Below are 23,118 nucleotides of genomic sequence, written 5' to 3'. Positions count from 1 at the left end.
CGCCGGCCGTCTGGGCGCTCCGCCTCCGCCCGCCCCCGCAGCGCGCCCCGGCCCGCCCCGAGCCACCGCCTTCGCCGCGGGCAGCGGCTCTACCTGGCCGGGCCGCCTCCGCCGGACGGCGAGGAGGGGACGGGGTGCCAGGCGAGAACTGTTAGAGGCGGCGGAGGGCGAGCGGGCGGCCGTCCCGCAGGAGCTCGGGCGGCGTGGTGGCGGCTGCGACGTTATTGAGGGCAAAACGCCGCCGCGGGCAAAACCGACGCGGTGCTGATACCGAAGGACGAGCGCCACGGAAGGCGGGCCGGGCTCTGCGCAGCCCCACCTGCGGAGAAGCGAGGCGAGGCGGCGCTGCCGTCCCGACACCCGCTGCCATGGGCTGGGCCCGGCCTCCCCCGGGCCCGGCGGCGCGGAGGTGCCGAGACCCGGTGATGCACGCCCGGAGAGGCGGCCGGGGCCGGGCCCTCCCGGCAGATCCGAGTTCAAAGCCCCGCGGGGCGATGAATCGCATTTTCCGCCTCACAGCCACGGGCCGGCGGGCGCGGCTCCACGCCGCCTGTGCCGCCGCCTTGGCCCGCCCCTGGCGCGCCGCCCGCGGGCCGGGGCCGCCTGGGGCAGCGCTGCGGGGCCCGGGGTGGTGGTTCGCCCCACGCCCGGGCGGCTCCCCCCTGCCTGCCCCGTCCCCGGCAGGGCCGGCGTGAGAATGACTCCGCTGCCTAATGGAGCCGGCGCTCTCCCCGGGCGCTCAATTAGTATTTAATGTTTAATGAATGCTAAACTAGTCCTCTTCTAATTAACGCTTAATGACTTAAATGAAGTGGAACAGCTTCGTCAGGAAGGACCACCACGCAAACTCTTGCTCGGGCTCAGCGCGGAGGCGGAGAGACACCGGGTCAACCCCTGCGGCCCGGCCCACAGCGAGTCACCCTCCGGGGCAATTTAAAAGATCGGGCGTTTTTTTTGCGCAGTAGGTGACTTATTTTTGCATAATCAGCAGAACAGCTGCTGGCCTCTGTTCTCAAACTCCTCCAAGTGTGAGGAGTTATAAAATGCTCCTGGATGGCTCCACTGAGCCTATCTGCTACTGGTGACACTGTATGCAGAAAGTAAGCTTTCCCAAGCACCCAAAAACTTTAGAAAGACTTAAAATGCGGAAATTCACAGTTGGCACATCATACCCCAACAAAACAAAAATCCATGAGACCCTCCCTGTCCTTGCCTGCTTTTCTTCAGTATGTTGCCTATACAACTGGTAAGCAATTGTACCCCTACTGAAGTCCTGTCTCTGTGCACATAGTGACCTCACTGGCAGCTCTTAAATGGGCAAATTAATCATCATGATCCTTCAAGTTTTGGTGGTTTGTTTTCTACATTTTCTTTTATGTATTTGTAGAGAGAGTGACATAATCTGCAAATGAGAAAACTTGATGTTTGTTGTTTCCCTCCCTTCAGTGACTGCTTTCAACCAGCCAAACCAAAACATTCAATTAAATGAAGAGGAACATTGAAAGCTGCATAAAGTTCATACACCTCAGACGGTTTAGGTGCTTTTGTGATAACAAAACCAGCTGTAAACTTCCCTATCACATAAAACAATCTTGTGTAGCGTAGCCCAATTAGTATCTGTTTATTGTTATTATTCCTATTCTGCAAATGCATTGCCAGTACTAATTAATTGTAAGGAAGGTATAAGGACTGAACATCGTTTGTTATCTAAAAAAAAAGTAAAAATGAGAAATTTGCACAACCAATTAAAGCAAGCCAATAAGCAATGAGTAATGTCTCTGAAAATCCATAGTAATTGCAAGTGTGAGGAGGATGCACTATATTAGTCATGTTAAAAACTGCCAGAAGACCAAAACAGGGGAAATTTAACCTGATTATGGTTTCAATCTGCATATTACTATTCAGCTAAAAAATAATTGTGGGTCCTCTAAATAACTTGGGATTACATTATCAACCTGACAGCCATTATTACACTTGCAGTCAAGGTTTGGGTTTGCAAGATTACATTCGGAAAAAATTAGTTATTTGAACTGTGGATCTGGATTTCTCACTTCCCAGCGGTTGATTTTCATAAAGTCCATGGGAACTTAATTATCTTTGAGACGTCTCCCCCTTTCAAATGTAGTTTAAACTGTCCAACGAGTTCAAAAGGTGTTGGAAGGAAAGGAGTAGGGATAGCCAGCCAGTCCAGTCACATAAGCCTTATTTCCTCAGGGAACAAGGCTGGATATTTTTGCTTGATCTTGAAATAGCTGCCCTATGTAAACTGTTTTGAAGTAATTTCTTCATACAAAGTACTTTAATTACATACAGCTCTTTCAAAACACATAAAAGGCCAGGCACTTGCCCTGAAGAGCTTGTATTTTAACTCAGATAAATGTAGATGAGCCAGTATTGCCAGTGCAAGAGGGCACAGAGACCAAGGTTCTCAGGATACGAATACGTGGGGCTAACTTGGCAGAGCACAACAAATAAATATTTGATTTTCAGGGAGCAAGAAGTGTCCTTTCTCTGCTGAACAGGCTTCTTCAATGTGTTTCAGCTTAAGCATTCTCAACATGGAGAAATTAGCCATTTCAGACATTCCCGATCAAAGGCTACAGGAGTGTCAACTTTCAAGAAAAAAAAAAAAGGTGAGCCTGTGTCCTTGGACAGAATGCAGGAAACTGTTTCAAGTATACTGCAGCAGTCTTTCAAGTTGTGTTCTAATCTGAAAGCAAGATGCTTTCTTCTTAATCAAGAAATGTAAATCTTGTTTGTGTTTATATTCATACCTCTTTATGTTAGCATCAAAATATTTCCTCTGTTTTTGGCTGGGGTTTTTTTCCCTTTTTTTTTTTTTTTTTCCCTTTCTCATTAACTAATGTAAGATGCCACAGCCAAACCCCTAATTTAACCAAGTAATTAAACATGTGCTTTGCTGGTCTCCAGCGGAGAGTATGCATAAGCAACTGTGATTTGTTGAATCAGAGCTTCAGGCTCAGTCTTGAGGGATCAATGGGGTGTTATTTTGCTGGATTACTTCATCTGAGTCAGTTGAACATGACCAAGAACACTTCTTAGGGCATACATTATAGAAAAAAGTAGTATTTTTACTAGTCATTAGCAAGCCTGTAGTAACTAATAGGGGGAAATATCTAATGTGGATAGTTCTCTTGCAATTTAAATGTGTTATTTGATAGCACATGTTAGTATTCAGAGCAGAAAAAAAACCCAAACAAATATTTAGTGACGTGTAAATTTGGCTTTGTCATTCACTAGAAGAGCATGGATTTCAAGTAACATGCAAACTTTTGATACCCCTCTACTTTGAATGTTTCTGATACTATAGGTACCAGCCTTCTAAGTTAATACTGGAATGCCAGGAATTTGGGATCTCTTTAAATCCATAGTATCATAATTCTTACAACCACAAGAATCAGAAAGTCTCAGAGTTCTATCAGTCATATGGTATCCCAAGAAGTGCATTAGCCAAGAACATTTAAATGAACTACTACTCTTCAGGCTATACTGTTCTTCACAGTGATTGACTCAAATGTTCAACGTTTGCAGTGCTAGGCTTTGTCAGGCTGAAAACTTTGCTGGAGTATTGTTGTCAAAATGTGCTGTAAAAGTAGTACAAGGACTAGATGGAAAACTATAAACATAAAAGCTAAGAGAAAAGCCTGAGCAGCATAAGAGCCACTCAATATCCTGCTTCCAGTGCAACTGAGGGAAGACCACCCCACTCTCCCACTTCTCAGGTGAGTGCCCTAACTACTGGTAGAAGGGAAAAAGGGAGTTGTAAACAGAAACGAAAGCTTGCTGGTTTTGCTTGTGCTCTTATTTAAAAAGCATGGGAAAAAAATAAAACAAAACAAAACAAACCATTTAACCCGAAACAGTTTGGAGAATTTTGTGATCATGAGGGATAAAAAAAGCAATTATATTTCAAGTTAACCTAAATGATTTCTACTTTTACCTGATCATCAGTAAACCGGATTTGAATCATTTCAATTCACTAAAATAACTTTTCCTTCTTTATACTGACCCTTCACAAAGCCACAGAAGAAGGCTTACTATTATAAATACTCTATCCCACACGCTGCCTTCCTCCAAGTAACAAAGCTTTGGCACCCACACGCTACACATTTTTAGCATTTCTTTTAAATCCATCAGATTCCAGGTTGACAGTTTCCTCTTCAGACGCAGAGAAAGAAATCCGCTGCAAAGTTAACATGTTGATCCAAGCATGGAATTCACTCCCTCCGTCTTACGTAAGAGTAACATCCATCTACTGCTGTTTCTGACAATTTCACTTTTACCTGAGCTCTTTATACAGGGAATGCAGTTCCAGAGACTGGGGAACTTATCTGAGTAACCAGGGAGCTATAAATACAAGACTACTGAGCAGAATGCAGTGAAATGAAGTTTTTACTGACAGTCGTCTTTTTCCATGAACTACTTAGGTGTCCTATTTTCCACTACAGATGTTCAATAGAACAGGACCTGTTTCCAATTTATTTGTTCACTGTTAAACTAAATCTGTAGTTCAAATGTATACTGAAAATTGACCATTTTGCAACAGCATCTAGAATAACGCTAATATTGAGGCTATATGTTTCACTGACTTTTTTTTTATAAAGGAAATATTCAGCTCATGAAGCAGAGATGTAAGTATAAATTCTGTATTATTTCTTAGATGCCAAAATAAGATATTTATATATTGAATATATATATATACATATATATGAGCAATCCTGGAAGCAGCAAATTGTGCTCAATCAAACAAATAGAATTACTTACAGAAAACTCAGCAAAAGCAAAAAAGCACAAATACAATTTGAACAGATAATTAAATCAGTATTTAGGAAACAAGGTTGATAAAAAAGAACGGGCATGTCAGAAAAGACGTGCCTGCTCCCATCTCCTCTTCCCCAGAGCTAGTTATTTCCATACACTAAAATCTTCACCCCCTCCCCTTCTGTCAGCATCTGCTATTTAAAGAGACACTCTATAAAACCAATGGTAATCAAATTGATTTCACAATTAAAAAATCAATTGTGCAGGAACCCAAAGATTTCTGCTGGGGTTTAAGGAAAAAAAGGAAGAGTACCATTTGCCTTACCATGATGATGATAATTCTTTTTGCTGTTTACAGAAGAATAAACAAACTACGGTGTGTGTGAGGTGCAGTCCTGCTGTCATTAACCAAACCCTTTTTCTCAGCAATCCTCCCACACTTTAACCCCTTCTTTCTTCTGGCAGCACTCAGTGAAAAAAAAAAGCAAAAAAGGAAGTAGTATCTGAAATGAGCCTTTCCAACTGATAAAGTCATTAGGCAGACAAATTATAGCTATGAAAGGGACTCAGTCACAGAACAAGAGAAGAGCTGCAAAGGGTGGCAGCAAATCCTTCAGTAAGCACCACAACAGAAGTGGAGAACCTGCTGCGAGGAGCGATGAAGTTGGTGTTGGGCAAAAAGCTTACATGCATTCATTAACATGCAATACTGAGACGTAGATATGCAACAGTAGGAAAAATGTACCACACACGTTGGCTCTCACAAACTTGATTAAAGTTTTTTGATCCACGTTTAAGATGGCTAAAGAAGACATCAATTGCACCTTTATTCTGCAAGTGACTGACTTATACAGGTATGCTTGGTTCTTCACTTTCCTAAGCAGGTGTAGTAAATCTGCACTTTTCTAGGGTCTCAAGGCAAAATGATACTAAGATGGAATTTGAAAAAGCAGAAAACAGGCAGCACTAAAAATACAAGCAGGGATCATTCAATATTAAAGAACTGAGAGAATATTTAAACTCTCTTGAACTTGGAAGACTTACGGAAATAAAACTATATGCAAAAAAAATAGCATTAGCATAAATAATAGTAATAGTTGTGCTTCAGTGTAAGAAAAGAAAAAGCTTCATATGAGGTTCATACCTTTGCTCTCAGCATTTCTAGCTTTTTTACTCAGACAGTATCATTGAGCAGAATTATCAGATAATCTACTCAGTAAGACACCACCTCTCTTGAGGTGAAAATTGGAAAAATAAACATACATTCTCTTCTTTATTCTAAGAGACAGGGACTTGAAAGCACTTGCTCTTTTAAGCAATAAGGTTAAAAAGCAAAAACATTCTGTAGGGGAAGAAGTGGCCTTGGAATTTTCTTAGGTCTAATAAATAAAACCCATTTCCTTTTTTACTTTCAATTCTGAATGTGGTTCACAATGATAAAGAATCTGACACAGAAATATTTTTGCATTTACCTGTCTGTAGGTCTCTTTTTTCTGTTTTTTTTTTTGAGAAGGTACAGTATCCTGTCACAAACTCTAATAGTTTATCTGTATGTGTGGGTTTAACATGAGATTTCTAATTTAGACATACGGCTCACCACACCATAACACTTTCCAATTTCTTTTAGTATATAATTACTGAAGATAGGAAATAGGTTTCTTTGCTCCACATCTATGTGTCTGGGTGACAGATTAAACAGTAAGTGTCTTTCTCAAGCACTGTGAAATGCTCCTCTTGATCTCTTTTCCTTCTTTTCACGTAGAATCATTTAGGCCAATAGGAGCTCCACAGTACTGAAAAGCATATGGCATTTGAACAAATTCTGCTGTGTTTCAGAGCAGATACAAGTATCTCATAAAATATCTGTAACTTCCATGGGCAATCCCAAACTGGCTTCTTCAAAAAAGACAAAAATCTGCAGAATTTTCACTAGTACTACTGAGCTTACAGTAAGATAAACCTGCTAGTTAGGTTTGACCTAACAAATGCACAAGTGACAACTCATTACGATTTCCATTGTGGACCTTGCTAATCTAAGGAAAAACATTTTAAGTAGCAATCTGGACTTCTTTGCTAAGCATATAGAGTAAAACAAATGTATATTCCCAAAAGGGAAATTATGCACACTCAGGATGTTTATACATTTTTACATTAGGTGATTATTGGACAAAGAGGAAATAACCCTAAGGAGCCACACACATTATTAGCCAAACACATATTGCCAAACACTGCACTGATGTGGCTACCTTGTGCTGGCTAACTGAGCTGGCTCCTCCTGGGCTAACTTGGGCATCTCTACATGATTTTGCACGTAGCTGCCTTCCTAAATGCACTCCTGTGCTCAAACTGAATCTTTCTCGTTAGCTAGCCCTACGTACTCAACAGATGAAGGATTTAGGTTGTCTCACTCTGCATGCATTTATAGGATACCTAGGTCCTTACCTGCAGTTTTAATTCAGTCTAGGAAAAAACATGCCTCTGAGTTAATTAACTAAGCCACCTAAGTCTTTTAGTCCTTTACTGGCTCTAGCTCTGGATACCTAAAGATAACTTATGATGTCATTTGAAATTTGGAAAACTGGGATTTCTTTCACTGGGTAAGATAATTTGAAACAATACTTGTAGCACTGAAAGTCCTTTTGCTAGCAACACAAGGATTTTCTCCAGCTCTGGTATTGTAGATAATAAGCAGGCATAGGCACACATCATTCTAAGCACTGTGTTGTTACTGCAAGACTGCAAAACTGCTGAAGAATAAAAACAAAGTGGACTGCTAATCTGACAAAAGCCAAATTTCATAAACCTGACAACAAAAAGAAGTGCATGTTTGACATGCTTGCTTTGGGAAGTAGATGTGATGATCCTTAAATTGGAAAAAGTTACTGTATGTTTATGACTCTAAAAGCACTTCAATAGGATGAAAAATGATGATATTTAATCAAGCGTATTTAAATATGAAATTAAAGAATCTCTCTTCTTCACATTCTCATTAAATAAATCAAAATTGTGCGGTGTAGCTTCTATAATAGGTTATCCCAGGGTACCATTTAGTATCTTTAAACAAACAGAACCTTTAAACTGAAGCACGTCTCAAGTAAACCCCACCAGCATGAAGGCACCCAATAAAGCAGCTGCTTTGGAAAATTTGGGCTTGATAGCCTACGTACTTCAAAGAGCCTTTTTTTAAAATGGAAGAAGCATTTACACTCCTTGATAATTTCTTTGATGTACAGAGTTTTCATCATGTACACATGAAGAGTATTAAAAACAAGAAATTGTTATTACTAAAACGCCTTATCCTAACTTTATAAAAATGGCCGGACATCTCATCTTACATTTGAATTACAATTTTATACTTTGGTGTTTATTCTAAATAATAGTGCTCATCTGAGGCTCCCAGAATTCTCTCTAACTAATTATTGTAATAACTGTTAAAGAGAATTGCCTTACCATAGATTACAGTAAATTTTATAAAACCAGTATAGAGAAGATAGGAGTGACTCAGGACCCACTAATTCCCTGCAGTGGGCAAAAATTAAATTGAGTGGAATATTCCTCAAAACTCTTTGCTTTTAATCACGATTACATCAATATCGCATAACATTCACCATTAAGCAACAGAAACTTCTAAGAGAATTTTTTGATGAAATACATTTACGTTCTTACGTGTGCTTATTTTAGGCTCCAAACAGATGTAATTAATATATAAAACATTAAAATAAATAATATGTGCTCATCCAGAAAATAGATATATTATTACTTCTGAAGAAAATGAGAGATCTATTACTACAGATATTCTGCATTAATCTATTATGCACACCAGCTACTAACCATGAACTGCTAAAGTGACGTAACTACAGCAGCATTTAAATCTTGCTAGTATTACTAGTGGATCATTGGATAAATGTTCAAACTTCTACTGGCTCTTAAAAAAAATTCAAGTTTTACCCATAAAATCAATATATTTTGTTGATAAAGAATGATGAACAAGGAAGTGGATCAAGATGGGTTAAGCTCTACAGTTCACAAATACCAACGTTTCCAAGAGACATCAAGAAATACACAGGGTTACTGATTCCAGACTTGAATCTTGGAGTAAGGCATTAGTTTGGGCACAGGCCTGTCCAGCACACTAGGACAGGCACTGGTGCCTGTGGTGTAGAACAAAGAGGCAAGATGAAGAGGCACTTTTTTGTGTTAATCCTTAAAAGCAGTAGGATTCATCAAATGCAGTTTTAACTACCACAGTTATTGTGTTGGTCTTGAAGTGTTTGAGAACCTTTCTAAACACAATCTGGTAACTACTTGTTCCCTTAGCAACTCTGGGGGGCACTTTGTATGAGCCCAGTCCACTATTCCTCAGCCCCTGAGGACATGGGAGGCACCTGGGAATGCCCAGTGAAAACCTGGCAGGCTGCAAATGCTTCCTCTACAGAGAAGGAAGGAGCTTGTGTGTTCTCTGCTGTTGCCACTCCACTGCTTCCCTCCTACGCCTTCTTGGCAGCACGTTGGGAGGGTGGGAAGAGAAATCTTGGCTGTGCCATATGGTTTCCCTCTAGCTACCCAACCTTTCTGTCTGCAAATGACTCTATCTTTTGTCTCTACTGCAGCTCAGGCTTTCCCAGCCAGCTGCACGATGAGCTTGACAAGTCTCTTCAGTTCTTCAGCTGTGCATGCTGCTCTGAACAGCAGCCAGCAACATGCAGGGTGAGCTTCAGCTTCGCAAAGCAGCAGCTTAGGAAAACAAGGACACAGAAGTACATATACCTTTCTTATGTTTGGAAGGTTGTTTGTTGTTGCTTTTGTTATATCATTTATTTATTTTTAATTTCAGCTCCCAGAGTCAGAAATTTATCTGACAAAAATAAGTTTTACTTGCCCAAGAAAAACATACCCTTACGTTCCCAGAAGCAAAACAATCTAAATTCCTCTGGAGGACAGGGGAGGGGAACATGAAAAATTACCTCTAATGAGCCTACTAAAAATCACAAATTTCTCGAAAAGAAATACAAAAATGTAAGCAGGTCTCAATATTCTTTTTATCTAAATACTAGTTCCTAGACAGTTGAAAATGGGAGGGGAGTTTGTAAAGATAAACAAGGAAAAGAGCTTTAATTTTTGTTTGCATGTCAGAAGGTACAGTTTAGAGGGAATTATATTGTCATGTTCTGGAGTGAAAAGCGACATTCATAGAATAAAACACTATATTCCATTTAAATCCTTAGATACTGTTTGCAACTGTTACATTTTAAAGAGATAAGTTTAGAATTTGCAACCCACTGTGACTTTGAAAATTACTTCAGCCAAGCTAGTTTGTAGGAATGGTAGATATATTTTAAATTCTCTAAATCTTTGCAAACAGTTGTTTAGCCAATTCTTTATTAAAGTGGATTGCTCTTTGCACTTGCAGACTTTAAGCTATGGCAGACCGAGTGTCTGTTTTAAAGGAATAAATGAAAAAGCATCTCAGCTTGCTCACTGTAATTCAGCTCTCAGAATAACTCCAGAAAGAAGTTTTTCATGACTACCCTTTGCAAACCCATTATTATGCTGCAGATGGAACTACAGAGCAATAAATTACATGTATATGTATATATACACACTTTCCTAATTGTCGTATACATTATGTAGAGTACAAATGGCAAAAGCGTGGTCAGGAGGAGTGAGCTATACTAAAAGCTTTGTGTCGCAATCTCCTCAGATCTGAGGATGCACAGGTGTTCTGCGGATATGCTGAGCCACCTGGTCACATAGCAGAGCAAAATGGAAATACAGTTACACCCAAAGAGAGTGCTCAGCTGGCTGCCAAGGTCCTGAAAACCATTCCAGCATATTGTGCAGGTGTGGAAGCGGTACGAGAGCATGACACAAAGCATCTGCAGATCACTATAAAATAGCCTAGCATGGGGGCCAGAAGTGGAGCCCTGGCGATTCAAACACCTACTTAACAGGATCGTACTTACCAAGGAAAAGAGAAGGGAGGAGTATGCTCTTTGTGAAGAAGGTGGAAAAGTGCCTGGTGCCTTCCTAAGAGTTACATAGGAGCATGAGCAACAATAGTGAGATGTTAAAACGCTAGCTAGATTTTTGGAGGATGATACACAAGGTGGGGTAGATAAAGGACGGCCACTGATAACAGTGGACTGCCTGGTACATGCACCCACATCACCACTACCAGACTTATTTTGCTTGTCCACACTTGATCACTGACGATTGACCCCTTACCGCTTTGCAAGGCACGTATTATCTCACTCCTGCACAATATAGCAGTGTGCCAGTTTAACAGACCTTGTATGTTGTCACTACCTGGTGACAGACTGTAGATTATTCAGTGCTTCAGTTCTGAAGAACCCAGCACTATCAAACATTCTAGACAAACGCTTGTGTCACTGCCTTTTCAGCAGTCACTAAACATCCCAACAGAAACTCATTTTCGCTCCTTGTATCTTCTTAACTTCTTCACAGTTTACACAGGGCATGTAACAGCTAAGATGAAATTCAATTTCAAACACACCTCAAAAGAAAGACAAGCCTAATGTGAAACTGGACACAACTTTTCTATAATTCTCCTGCTTCAAAGAAGATATGTTTCAGTGTTTGGAGGCAGAGTGCACCAAATTGCCAGACAAAAGAAAAGTACATTGTCTAATACATGTTACTGTCATTTTGTTTTTTAAAATGTATTTAAAAAACTAACAAATCAACAAAAACTACAACAATGTCCTCAAAAAGCTTGGAGAACTTGAAAGATGTCTATCAGAACACAAATTAACTGATATTTCTATAGCACCTTCAAATTTATTCATATTCAAAAAGGGAGGGGGGAACACATTTGACTCAGTACATCCACTGCTATCTTGAATGACAGTGTTAGAATACAAGACAGGTTTTTTTTCACATCGATACTTCAGAAGTCACATTAATTTTATGAAAATACTGAGTAACTCTGTACCATCATCCCTCCTGCCTTTTATACTTCTCTAAGGACCACGTTAGCTGTCAGCTGTAGCTCTGTACACCTGCAATCAATCACAGCTTATTTACTCTCCTGCTACAGCTCAGAAGAAAAGTCTTCACCAGAAAGTCACAGAAATATGAGACAAAGTTGTTTTCAAGGCTTCTCACAATCAGCCAGAAGAACTGGATATTATTTTTAGGAAATAAGAGAGTTGGTGTCTTGAGCCAGACTGCAAATAACAAAATTAAATCCTTTTAAAGTTAACACAGAAGTGAATTTGTAGTTTACATGGGGATAAGAGGTATAATGAGCTGGGAATATGGGAAAAAGTGGAATGACAAGGAAATTGCAATGATGCCATCAGTCTAGTCAGCAGAACAGTATTTTATTAGGCAGAGAAGTAATTGTTGAGCAATGCTCAAAGAACTCCTGCCGTGGATAGCTGAGAACCTCTCTTGTGCTTTAATTACCCCTAAATTTCAAGAGTTTTTGAAAGATAAAAGGAGGAGCATGTCTTCAGTGAGCTCCGTGACAAAGCCAAATAATAATAATCAGATAGTTTTATAATGCATCCGGTATCCAAGCTTTTTTATTTTGGGACTTCTCATGATTTTGATCTCTGCCTACACAGTACACATGCCTGTGCACAGGTAACTGGCTGCTCGATTCTTCTGCCTTCATTATCAACAAATGCAGCTGAATTGAGGGCACCTTGCAATTTTTTTTTCTATGAAAGAAACCAAAGTGGAGCATCCAGAGCATTTCTGCTACAGTGTTATCTAGGCTTGCTGTGTCATGATAAATCTAGGCAGAATGATTCTTAACCAAAAGCACATACCATTATGGATACTCTTAAATCAGTGGTTCTTGATTTCTTTGTATGTCTCACATCAATCATATTAGACAGAAAATTCTAGCATGCATGGCTTAATTTTGTGTTGATGCAATTATCACAACAGTTCTAACTGGAAACGTAAAATAAATCAGAGTTACATTAAGATTCTGCTTAGATTCCTAGAGAAGTGTGACAAAATACATAAACAGGAGTGTTCAGAAGACAGTAAAATGTCTTCTGCACACTCCTGTGTACATATTTTGTTTCGATATCTTTCCTATCTGCTATGGATTTCATCTGTACACAGATGTTTGTTTTTGCTTTGTTATTGGTCTTCTTTAGTTTCATCTTTTCCATGTCTCCCCACTGGTATCCCTCTCGTCCCCTTTCCCTCTCTTATCTAGGTCTTGACAAAGCACAGGTACAGATAAAGGAATGGAAATGCAGCCATCGCAGCTCAAAAGCAGAAGTTTCTGATGTACAGATTCACGCTGTGTTTACCTTTTTCTTCTCTTTAAGGTAGACACGATACCTGAGTTCTGTCAGCCAGCAAATCATCACCAGTGTTCATTTACAACTACAGGTGGCTGTGCACTGCTGTTTCCACATTCCTACAGGTACACTGGTACACACGTGCTATGAAAAGTAAATTGCTTGTATAGGGGCTTAGCTGCCTCTGTAGGTTTCAGTATCAAAAGCTAAGAAATATTTACGGCAAAAGACAGTACTAGGAGTTATTTAAGCTGAAAGAGTTAACCAAATTGTAGTTCAGTCCTCTACTGATACTTAGTCCTGTTCCTTAGGGAGAGCTGGCCAACATGTGGGCCCATGCCAGCAGGTGGTATTACATAATGGCTGCTGAGGCATGCTGGAGCCAGTTTTGCCTTGTCTGTGCAGTACTGAGCATCACTTTCCATCAGATATACTCAGCTGCAGTCAACACTGCTAATACATCTCTGTAGACTTCACTCTTAGACATCCTCTTAATGGAAAGCCTACTGACAGAAGCTATCTCCAAGTTATAATCCCTGCAATCCTTTGTGGGTTTTCACATGTTACCGGATCATTTAAGGTTACTGCTTTATGACACTACTCACCAAATAGTCAGGACAAGTAATTTAAGATATAATGCCTTCTCAGAACACAAATGTCTGTGGGAGACATCACTGTGACTTTAGTGGTCAGCTTTTAAATTCAATCCCAGTTATGTACTTTCTGGCTCCCATGATGACTTCAGTACTATTTACACTTTGCTTACAATTGGTTGGTGTGTTGTTGGTTTTTAATTACGAATTGCATATTTATCAACTAAGTCATTCTGAAAGAATATTTCAGTATTAATCATCTAAAACTATTGCAAAATATAGCATGATTCAGAGCTCAGCATCCTATAAAAACTTTAAAAGTTTAAAGTACAGACAGAGTAAATTAAATATTTGCTAAGTGTAGCATAAATCCTTTGTCAACCATATAAGAAATGCTGGCAGGGCCAGGACAAAATGAGGCACTCGTTTTCCCTTCCCACATCTCTCCACCCTACTCAACTGGTTCGGTTTGGAAACTCAATTCCCTTTTTTTTTTTTTTTTTTTAAACCATGAATTTCAAAGCAAAGACTTCAGTGCTCTTTACCTATTAACATCACCTTCTTGCCCAAACCACACCACAGTTGGAGCCTAGAGTAGTTACAAATTGCATAGATAGGATAAAAGAAAAAAACAACTTAGATAAACTATTATAACTTTCTCATGTTTTCCTAGACATTTTTGACCACAATAAAGAATTACCGTGCTTAGCAGCCAGCACAGTAACATCCTATTGAAATCCATATTGAAAGCCACACAGACAATAACGTAGCTGCTCTAAGTTTTGTTAAAGAACTCTCACGTGATCCATGCTTTATCATATTTGATCTATTTTTCATTCTTTCTGTATACTGATCACTTCACACAAAGACATTAGGAGAGTGATCCCCAATCTATGGCTCATGGACAACATCCTCCAAACTGTAATTAAGTCATATATATATTTAAACCTGCATTTATATATGCATATAAATATATGTAAATAAAATTTTCTATCTATCCTAGTCTATAAAAATCTCTCTATTTCTGTATTTTTGGTTCACTTTAAGCATAGCAATTCATTTCTCCAGGTTTCCCATAAATGAGTGGATTAGAGGCAAGATTTGTCTACAGAGGTTAACAGAGGATAAAAGTTATACTTTAAAATTTAAAATATGGGAGGCTACGCTTTTCTCTGCAGGAATGACACTGGAGAGCAATGTCATTAAAAAGTAGCCCTACTGGAGTGACCACAAGCATGACTAATTGAAAAGAGAGCAAGTAAATTCCAACTTCTTGTTGAAGAATGTCACGTGGAGATTATCAAGGGATTTTGCACCTATCTGCCAAGTAAGAGGGGTAGTTCCTAGTGGAACAAAAAGACAAAAAGAGGAAAATGATTCAATTTGTTAAGGCTGGGAGGTACAAAGTGCCATTACTTCAGGGAAACAAGTCACATGTGGGAGGAGGGTGGCTCGAAGCATTATGTGGCAGTAGTGAATAATCTGCACTGAACAAGTCCTACAACCCAAATTTAGAGGCCCTTCTCTACTGACCACACTAGAAATAATAGGAGTTTCAACAGGCAGAGAACACAACAGTTACTTTGAAGAAGGTGGGGAAAAAAAATTCCTTTACTCAACAGTTAAGCATAAATATAATTAAGCTGATAGAAACTCCAACAAGAATTCTGATGTCCAGTAAAATTTTGATGTCCCTGTTTTATCTTGTTGTTCACCTTTGTTTGTTGTTTTCTGGTAATATAATTTTATCCTGCAACATTTACTCAACTAGAAAGGTATAGTTTAATCCAAACAGCTGAGGACTTAAAAGAGAACAAAACAAAATCAAAAATATGCCCATCACCACTCCTCAATGTCCACTTAAATAAATGCTTTGTTGTGTTTACCCCTCTGCTCCAAGGGAAAAAAATCCTAAAATGCCATATAATTTCCTCTTCCCTTTTCCTGAGTCTTTGCACAAAGCAGGTTAGTGCTTTCCTGCACTTTTTATTTTCTTTCACCTGGCAAAACACACAACAGCTATACAACAACTCCTAGCGCCTGCATGACTCACTTTCTAGGACTTTGCTTATAGGGATTTGTTTTGTTTTTTGATTCTAGGCTGAGGAAGGATGCCTTTTCTTCTTTCTGTCTGAAGTTTTGGGAGAAGAACTGTTAACCACTGGAAGGCCATATCTATCGAAAACTGTGGTGAACCTTAAGGCAAAGACTTGTTTTCCTCAGGGCAGGCTCCTCTCACCCATCTACAAACCAATAATTTTGTTTAGTGGTTTGCCTGCTTTCACCCTCAGTACTGGAAGATTATGAAGTGTCAGTACAAAATGCTTTGCATCCGCAGTCTAAAACATTACCCTGGCAGGTGATTTTGCAATTCTCCAAGATCCCAAATAGACTGAGGGTTTTGATATTTCTTGAGAACATAAAGCACTGTAAGGAGAAACACTTTAAGGATCTAGGCTTGATGTTTTGCTAGCATTAATCTGAGCAAAGCAGAAATGAAATTGAAGAAGCAGATGAGAAATGGTAAGTTGAAAACGCTCTGGATATTGACCAGCTATCATCCTGGAAGATGAGTTAAAGAGCAAAGGAACTTTTTGACTTGTGTATCCTCTGTCTTAGAAGCACAGCAACAGCAGTGATAGAATAAAGTTATTTAATCCAGCAATTTGACACAGAATCAAAATGGGCTTCCATAGCCACACCTGGGTGTTAGAAGTACTCCACCCAGTTTCCTTAGTTAAATATTCATGTCATAGGACTGAATCTTTGTGTGAAGGGTAGTGACTGTATTCAGGTTGCAAGTAGGTGTGAGAACTCTTATCTAGATGGAGAATCCTGAGAAACCTTTAGACAGATATCTGGTTATATGTCTCAAAAACTGACTAATCAACACCTTGATGTAAGAGGAGAGACAGCGTTAGAGCACTGATATCTGACTGCTAGAAAAAAATGGAATTTTAAAAAGTCCAGATGTTTTGTAATCATTGTCCTAGTGAAGAGGAAATGTATAAGTACGGAAGGATTAAGAACGTTCTACTCATTCACTCATTTTACTATCAGTAAAAGCCAATCTCAATTTAAAATTGGTCTTCACAGGAGCAAATATCTTTCAGCCTAACTATACTGAAACCTGTCAGATTAAAGTCTATTTGTATGTAACTATGTAATTTAAGGTCATTTGAGTTTTCCATGTTGCAGGTATGACTCCTCAACTTGTATTAAACTCCATTTTATTCCTACTGAAACTGTACGACTGCAAAATGCAGGTTTATCTGTTATTTGATGCTGAAATTATTTTTTATTGAGAGCTGAATGCAGCAAGCAGTCAAGTAGTTGTTTCTTCATCTATAGTAAGAACACTGGTCACATTGCTGTACTAATTTAAGCAGTCTTAAAAATATTAAAAGTGATCATAAAATTATGGCCATGCTGTCTGCTTGAAGGGGTACAGGCTATATGACAAATCATCTTCAAGGTAGATCTGCACATTTTAAATACAAACAGGAAACTAATCAAGCTGTTTTCCTTCATTTACAAACAAATTCATGAACACAAATTCCTCTTATATAGCTATTCTGAGAATAACTGGATTGTGCAAACGTAGCCAAGGACAGAATGTATCATGTAAAGACATGAAAAGGAATTGAGTTTTATAAATCCAGTGATAGAATACTTTGCAGAATTGACATCTAGAATTTTTTTTTTCAGTGTTTAGTAGTGTTACCAAAATTCTATTTGCAAAAATACTAGAAGGTATTTTATATTAAAAAAAAAATGAATGTTTTGCACATTAAATGGGCTAGAAAAATGAAGAAAATTAAATATATTTTAATTTTTTAATCATTTATTAATTTCTCATAGATCTATTTGCCCTGGTGAACATACACAATTTACATATTTGCTAAATACATTTAGAAAAAACTCTTAAAGATTTTTATATAGCTGTCCAAAACCAGAAAACTATAATAAAACAGAGTGATAAATGCCAGACAGATTTGCAAAGAGAAAAGTGGAAATCTTTGAACAGAACTAGGAATACATCTCAATCAGCACAAGGGCTTTTGATGAGAGAATAGCATTGATATGGAATGATGTAGATTTTTTTCAAAAACAGTGCAATGAAAGAAAATATTTTAACTTTGTAATTTGGGCAACACAACATTTATTCACTGGATAACACTACTAAACAAATGAACTTCAACATTTTTTTTATTTCCTTCTGCTTTACTAGCACTATTTATGAAAGTCAAGTGAAAAGGAGAAACAAGTTGCATTGTATATCAAGAAGAGCTGCTCTGAAGCACTAGAATGGGTAAGATGAAGATTTGTTAAACAACTCTGGAAGAAGATGAAAGGAGAAAACCAGGTTATACTATAATAGAAGTTTATTATACACTAGTTAATTGGGTGGAGGGAAGACTGTTTTTGATCAAGCAAGGGAAGCATCCAAAAGGACAGAACCTGACGGCTTTAATTACTTCTTGGAATTATTTCTTTTTTCCTGTTGGAAAAGAAATACAAGACAGAGACAGTCCAACAAGTTCTTGGAATATGCTGGGGACAGCTTTTTCTTCAGAAGGTGAAGAAAACTATTAAGGGAGTGGCTATTTTAGATCCTCTTAGTAGGCACGAACTGGCTGAGAGTGGAAGGGGATTTAGGTGAAAGTGAACTGTGTTATATAGTGATGAGTATTACTGAAAGAGAAAATAGCAATGTATATACATATACAATCTTTTTTCAGAAAACAAAACTAAGTGTGAATGAGTTCCAGAGACTGATAAGCAAGGTTTCTCAAGAAGACTATTTAATTAATAAAAGAATGCAGGTGAGCTTGTCTGTTTTAGTCATTGCTAGAGTCAGCTCTTAATTATCTGATGCAAAGGGAAAAACCTAAATTAGACAAAAAAAAAAAAAAAAAAGAAAAAAGAATAATACAAACTAGGCTTTATAAATTAGTCTACAAGACTCTATTCAGTACATTCACCTTTAATGGGCTTATGAACAGATTTCTGTAGAGGAGAGCAACAGAGAGGAGTCTGGTGCAAACAGTTTATGTTCTGTGTCATGCAGTTTTGTACTGCTCTCCCAAGAAGTGCTGGGGGAAGACTGTGCTTCATTGAAGCCCAATCCCCATAATCCATCTGTCATCATCAGATGACTACATTATTATATACTATACCAGATTATCCTAAAACAAAAGAAACTGCTGAATTCTCTCCTCTCCTTTGACTTTTTTCCTCTCCCTCTCTGCCCAATTCCTATGAAAAATAAATTTCCTTCCTTTTTTTTTCCTTAAATTTATCTATCAGATGATCAGACCTTTGTAAGAATTCTTTGCAAGGAATTAATATACAAAGCCACCAGAACACCTGTTTGCACTGTTGGAAGCCTAAACTGGCTTCCATGGTCCATACTTCATTATTTTGCAGTTTCATAACTGCAAAGAACTGAACTCTATTTGTAGGTGTGTTTTTACACTACCAATGGAACCAAGATGCTGAACGAGACCACAAGTGATGTTTGGGGTTTATATTGTCTATTCAATTAAGACCAATGAGTCTTTTCCAAAGGCTTCAAATAGAAATTAGTAGATAAGATTTCCGGGTTTGACCAGACTAGACGAGACATTTATTTGTTTTAAAGACAGAACACTTTAGGTCCTCATCAAATATATTCAGATGAATATTAGTTCCACAAAACAAATCAGCAACAAAAAAATCAGCTTTTGTAATTACAGCACTTTTGTTAACATGAAAAAAAAAAGTATTTCTCTCTCCACAGAAAGATTAAAATAAAGACAAGAATGATATTGCACAACATTGTCTGCAATCTGAAATGAAGTTCTCACATTAAAGCAGAAACAATTAGCATTTTCTCTAGCTTGCTTCCATGAAACAATACTGCTGCCAAACAAATGAGTAACACTACATGAACTAAATGAACTTTAGCAAATTAATGCGTAGCCCTTTTTCCTTCTCTGAAATAAAACTTTCACAGAAAACAATGGAGGTTAAGTAAGAAACCATGGAACTGTAACTGCCGTTCATTTATTATTTTGGCTTATGTATATTTTATAATCAAAATGAAAAAGCCATATGGTTTGTGAGAACATGTGGAAGATCTCCTCGAGCCATTTCCTTTGTTGGCTGTTCATGCCAGCTTACAGCAATTAAGTACCTTCCTACCTTCCTTATTTCCGTATATGACATTTGTTTGAAAAATTTCCAGTACTTCAAATACACTTCTTTTAAAGGAAGATTATGTACAACTATATCTTGTATTAAATTCTGTTTTCAGATTAGTCATCCTCATTGTGATATATCTATATATATACTTATCTATACGTACATAGACGTTCTTTGTAAACATAGATGCTCAGTTTTCTCTTACCTTTCTAAGTGCTGCTGGTAACGAGGCGGTAGACATTGATATTGATGGAAGAACGTAAGAGTGTGGACAGATTACTGATGGTAGTTGGCTCTCTTGAACAGTATAGCGTGTGCCTGATATATCGTAGTACCTAAAAGGAGAATAAATATTGTCTAATTAATACATCCTAGTGAAATAAAGTCTGAGTGAATATCCTCTGTATTTCTTGAAAAATATGCTAAACTCTTTTCTCCTGTTGTACTGGTTCCAGGCTTCAAATACTTATAAATCACATAGCTTTTTTAAAGCCAAACTACTCACTACTCTTACTTACATATTAATTCATCCCAGCTGCTTCAGCTATCTGTAACCCTGACTTGTCAGCTCTTTCCTGATACCAAAACAAATGAAAATGATTACAATATTCAGCAAGATAACCACATCAGAGCCACAAGCGAAGAAAAGTACTCTTATTATCTTATGACACTCCATCTCTACAGAACAGCAGATTACAACATTTGGGGCTTATTGTTTCATATTACATCACATGCTGCTCACCTTCCTTCCTGAAGCTGTCTCAATAAAGTATCAGTTGAATTAACAAAATAGGAGGTCATTTATTGGAAAGATACTGTCACAATGACAGTGTATATAATCTTTACAATAACACATAAATTTTGCTTCTGTTTTTTTGCAGTGTCAATTTGAATTTTGGAATCCAAAGAATGTGGAAAAGTTCACATAGTTTATTCATAAGTGAGAAATAACTCAGTTATTTCTCATAGTAGAAAACGATTGACAACTTGTATCATCCCTTTCATTTTGCTGCCTGAAGAACCAAAGCAGCACAGTAGCAAAAAAACAAAGAATTCTATGAAGATACAATTTAAAAGCTTGACTAAAAATGACATTTTGTATATTTAATCCTTCAGACGATTCAACAATTAGTTGAATTAACAATTAGTTAAAATTCAGCTTTTTTAAATCAATGCATTTTGGTATCTTCACTTCTAATTTGGACTGCATTTTTCTTAGGTTCACTGCAAGTGATCCCAGGAGGTTTCTGCGCCAACCTGCTGCAGAAGCAAAATCAGCTATGGGATAAGACCAAGTTGCTCAGTCCTTTAACCAGTCAACTCTGAAAATAAAAGCACAGAGACATCAGTCACCTCTCTGGGGAAACAGTTAAAATACTCGTCCAGTCCAAATCTCTTTCTTTTGCCTGTTGTCTCATAGTCTCTTGCCATCCTGCATTGTACCACTACAGAGAATCTGTCTCTGCCTTGGTGACTTCTCTGATTGTAGTTGGAGGCCTCCTGATTCCTCCTCACACCCCAGAGCAGCTTCTTCCCCTAGGCTGAACAAGCCTCCATCCTCCATTAGCCTCACAGGCACCAACCCACTCCCTCCCCCCAGCTGTATTGGAGGCCTTCCATTCAACTCACTCCAGTTTGAAACACTGACAGATTTTTAGGTATCAAATACCCTTAACAAATACTTTGCTGTCAGCAAAAACAATGTCCCAAATGTTTTGTTTGTTTTGTTCTTCACATGTGTGCATTTTCCATTTCAGTTAGCTCAAAATTCCTTTTCCTGTAAACTTTTCCTCCAGACTCATCACAAAGTTCCAAATCCAGCTCTGTTTGTACAGCTCTAGTTGCAAATTCAGTTTTATGCCTGACTGTCATAAACTTTTCAAAGAGTAAATAAGGGAGCAGAGAAGCCTCAGGCTTATTTATAGAGGTATTCAGTTTATTGCATAATTGTGGTGAAAATGCTTTGACATTTTAACACATATTCCAATAAACGCATGCAATTATTTTGTTTATTTACCTATTTTTAAGGAAGAAACTGTGCTGCTCTCAACGGCTGGTTGCCTTTTCCAAGCCACAGCTGACTTTAAGCTGTCTGCCTGGATTTGCATTTTCTGCCTGCTGTCTCTAGGGCCTTTGACAATGGGAGCTGCTTTGGAGTGGTTCCACACAAATTGTATACATGAGAATTCAGAAGTCATATTCACCACCTGCTCATCTAACATCGAAAGACTGTTACATCCGATCCTATCTGGTATATCTGGAGGCCTGTGTTCAAGGAACAACAGTACACTGAGGACTCAGTGACCAAGTGGTTTTATCAGAGCAGGGGAGCAAGTGACACACTATGGGCAGGTGGGTGGGAAGGTGTTTGGTTGAAGTCTGTATAAGAAGGAAAATGCAGAACAATGCAGGAAGCAGATGGAAGCACTGTCAAGCATAGAGTTGATATACCCTGTGAGAGGCCACTTTTTGTAATGGTGCTGCTTGGACAGTGCCAGGCCTCTGTGCTCCCAGGGCTACATAATGCACATAATGTATGTCCGAAAAAAGCATGCCACCAGTCATGCATATCAGAATGACAAAAGGAGGAAGACAAGCCGTGGGAGCAAACACTTTTTAGGTAGGAAACAGAGGGCAGGGCCACTCCAGAGCTCTCCTCAGGCCTCTCCCCTGTGGGGCCAGTGGGGAGCTCAAGGCCAGAGTAGGGGCTATCTGGTCCCAATACACCATTAGACCTCAGGGTGCTGACAAGTCCACCACTTGGTAGCCAGGGAACTGCCCTTTTTAGAGCACAGTGCAATGATATTGTTTCATTCAGACACCTTTCTTTTAAAGAATACCATTTCAGGCCAAAAACTGGAGCTGACAAAAGCAGCAGGAGAAGCTTAAACCTGAAAACATAGCCAACCGTGGCACTTCAGATTTTAAAATGAAATAGCAGGTGTTTAAAAGTGTGCACAATTTCAGGTTTATTCTCTCAACAAACTACTGATGGCTGAGTTCCCCATTCTCTCCCAGAAGCTTTAATTTTAGGCAGCAAGCAGTTTTCTTGCACAGAGCAGCAGTACACTTCCTGCCTCAAGATATGGGCATGCAAGCAAGCTGCCATGGGGCAAGCTGGGGTGTGAACTCTGTGGTAACTGCCTGTGTAAATTCTCATGTTCCAGCCTAAATACGAAGGAGCTCGCTCCAACTCACTGCTGCACACGGCAGGGCGAGGGCAGGCGGACGGACAGTTACTGTGGGGCAGCTGACGCACTGCGAATCCACAC

The 23,118-nt window shown here is 38.9% G+C and overlaps 1 protein-coding gene and 1 long non-coding RNA gene across 6 annotated transcripts in view; one reads left to right on the top strand and one right to left on the bottom strand.

Annotated features, from left to right (window-relative positions):
• Positions 1-20,172, bottom strand: part of CRYBG1 (crystallin beta-gamma domain containing 1) — a 64,093-nt gene extending 43,921 nt beyond the window's left edge. The window contains exon 1 of one of the 3 annotated variants that reach the window (XM_052698572.1): positions 20,052-20,172. In XM_052698572.1, the coding sequence (XP_052554532.1) occupies positions 20,052-20,087 (36 nt within the window). In that variant the 5' untranslated portion in view covers positions 20,088-20,172. Of the gene's footprint in view, positions 1-93; positions 115-20,051 lie in introns of those variants that run through there. The other 2 variants (XM_052698583.1, XM_052698592.1) reach the window with 2 other exon arrangements.
• LOC128088281 (uncharacterized) lies at positions 2,450-21,787 on the top strand. 3 transcript variants are annotated; one of them, XR_008210211.1, is made up of 4 exons: positions 2,450-2,633; positions 13,095-13,192; positions 15,761-18,486; positions 21,066-21,787. It is a non-coding gene; the product is annotated as an uncharacterized LOC128088281 (long non-coding RNA). The 3 variants fall into 3 exon arrangements; XR_008210212.1 differs by lacking the exon at positions 21,066-21,787 and having other exon boundaries at positions 2,454-2,633; positions 15,761-17,972; positions 18,403-20,211; XR_008210210.1 differs by lacking the exon at positions 21,066-21,787 and having other exon boundaries at positions 2,465-2,633; positions 15,761-18,614.
• Positions 21,788-23,118: the final 1,331 nt, after the last annotated feature.

Source organism: Tympanuchus pallidicinctus, unplaced genomic scaffold (assembly GCF_026119805.1).
Source record: "Tympanuchus pallidicinctus isolate F22 unplaced genomic scaffold, pur_lepc_1.0 scaffold1, whole genome shotgun sequence".
NCBI classification, from domain to species: domain Eukaryota; kingdom Metazoa; phylum Chordata; class Aves; order Galliformes; family Phasianidae; genus Tympanuchus; species Tympanuchus pallidicinctus.
This window is presented reverse-complemented; position numbering and strand designations above follow the sequence as displayed.